Source organism: Amphimedon queenslandica, unplaced genomic scaffold (genome assembly GCF_000090795.2).
Source record: "Amphimedon queenslandica unplaced genomic scaffold, v1.1 AMPQUscaffold_1189_Cont26796, whole genome shotgun sequence".
Classification (NCBI taxonomy): Eukaryota; Metazoa; Porifera; class Demospongiae; order Haplosclerida; family Niphatidae; genus Amphimedon; species Amphimedon queenslandica.
In genome coordinates this window covers 1-1,125 of record NW_003558463.1, presented here as the reverse complement: position 1 = coordinate 1,125, position 1,125 = coordinate 1, and the positions used below count along the sequence as shown (strand labels likewise).

At 35.0% G+C, this 1,125-nt stretch overlaps 1 protein-coding gene across 1 annotated transcript; it reads right to left on the bottom strand.

Moving 5' to 3' along the window:
* Positions 1-312: 312 nt before the first annotated feature.
* LOC109593509 (uncharacterized) lies at positions 313-1,119 on the bottom strand. The gene is made up of 3 exons (XM_020008559.1): positions 946-1,119; positions 737-847; positions 313-530 (listed from the first exon to the last, which is right to left on the bottom strand). The coding sequence occupies exons 1-3, from the start codon at positions 977-979 to the stop codon at positions 328-330; spliced, it is 348 nt and encodes a 115-aa protein (XP_019864118.1). The 5' UTR covers positions 980-1,119; the 3' UTR covers positions 313-327.
* Between the last annotated feature and the right edge of the window lie 6 nt (positions 1,120-1,125).

Sequence of the window (1,125 nt, the reverse complement as noted above, 5' to 3'; positions counted from 1 at the left end):
TTATGTAATATTAAGAATTATCATGCAATGTTCCATCGTCACGAAATCCGTGACAAGGAAAAACCCATTAGTTCCATTGTCACAAAATCCGTGACAAGCAAAAACCCATTTGTTCCATTGTCACGAAATCCATGACAAGCAAAAACCCATTTGTTCCATTGTCACAAAATATGTGACAATTAATAACACTTTCTTGGCAATTTTTAATGATGTTCATATAAATGGGCTGATTAATTTCTGAAAAAATGTCATTATAACACTCTTAAAATTTAACACTTTCACCAACCTTGCTAATTCAGCTAATATTATTACACACACTATAAGTATTCATTTTTTGGAACTAAAAATACCTTTATCTGTGGCGCTGCTGTCTATAGACTTATTTCCTGCCACAATGGCTGAAAAACTCAATTTTGCTTCCATTTCTAGTCTCTCCCTCTTTTCTCTCCTCCACTGGGTGATGGTGCTCTCTGGAGCAGAGAGCAAGATTTCCCGGGACGACTTCCCACTTACTCCACTAGCAAAGCGAGCTGATAAAGAGACAAAATGATACGTTAACAATATAAGCATGAATGTACACACATGACTACAAAATGGGTAGGTATTAATATGGTACAATGTAGTATTACAATCAGATGGAATCTTGATTAAAATAGTGAATTGCATTTACACATAGCTGGTTATCGGGGTCGTTAATTCAGTTTTAAATGATAATAGTTATATTTAATTAATGTACCAATTTCAAGCATTTCTCGCAGTGTCATTGTAGCTCTCAGCTGAGCTGGAGTGAGACTCCTTAATATCATCTCTTCTTTCTTTTCCTTTTCTTGCTCAAGTACTGCCATTGCTAAAAGAAAAATGACAATCATACTTATTACTTAAACTGCACAGTACAGCTTAAATGTATGTGTATAATATTATGTATATATTAAGTATTGGTATTACTTTTATTGATGACTATTGTTTTGATTCTTGACATTAATTTCAGGAGATCCCTATAAGCTCTCTTCCAGTCTATCACAACGCGTGGCCTTGGAGTAGAGCCATCAATATAGTTTCTAACAGCTTCAATGGATCTCACCAGGTTACCAATATTCTCCCTATAGCCTAGTGCAGCAACTTGAC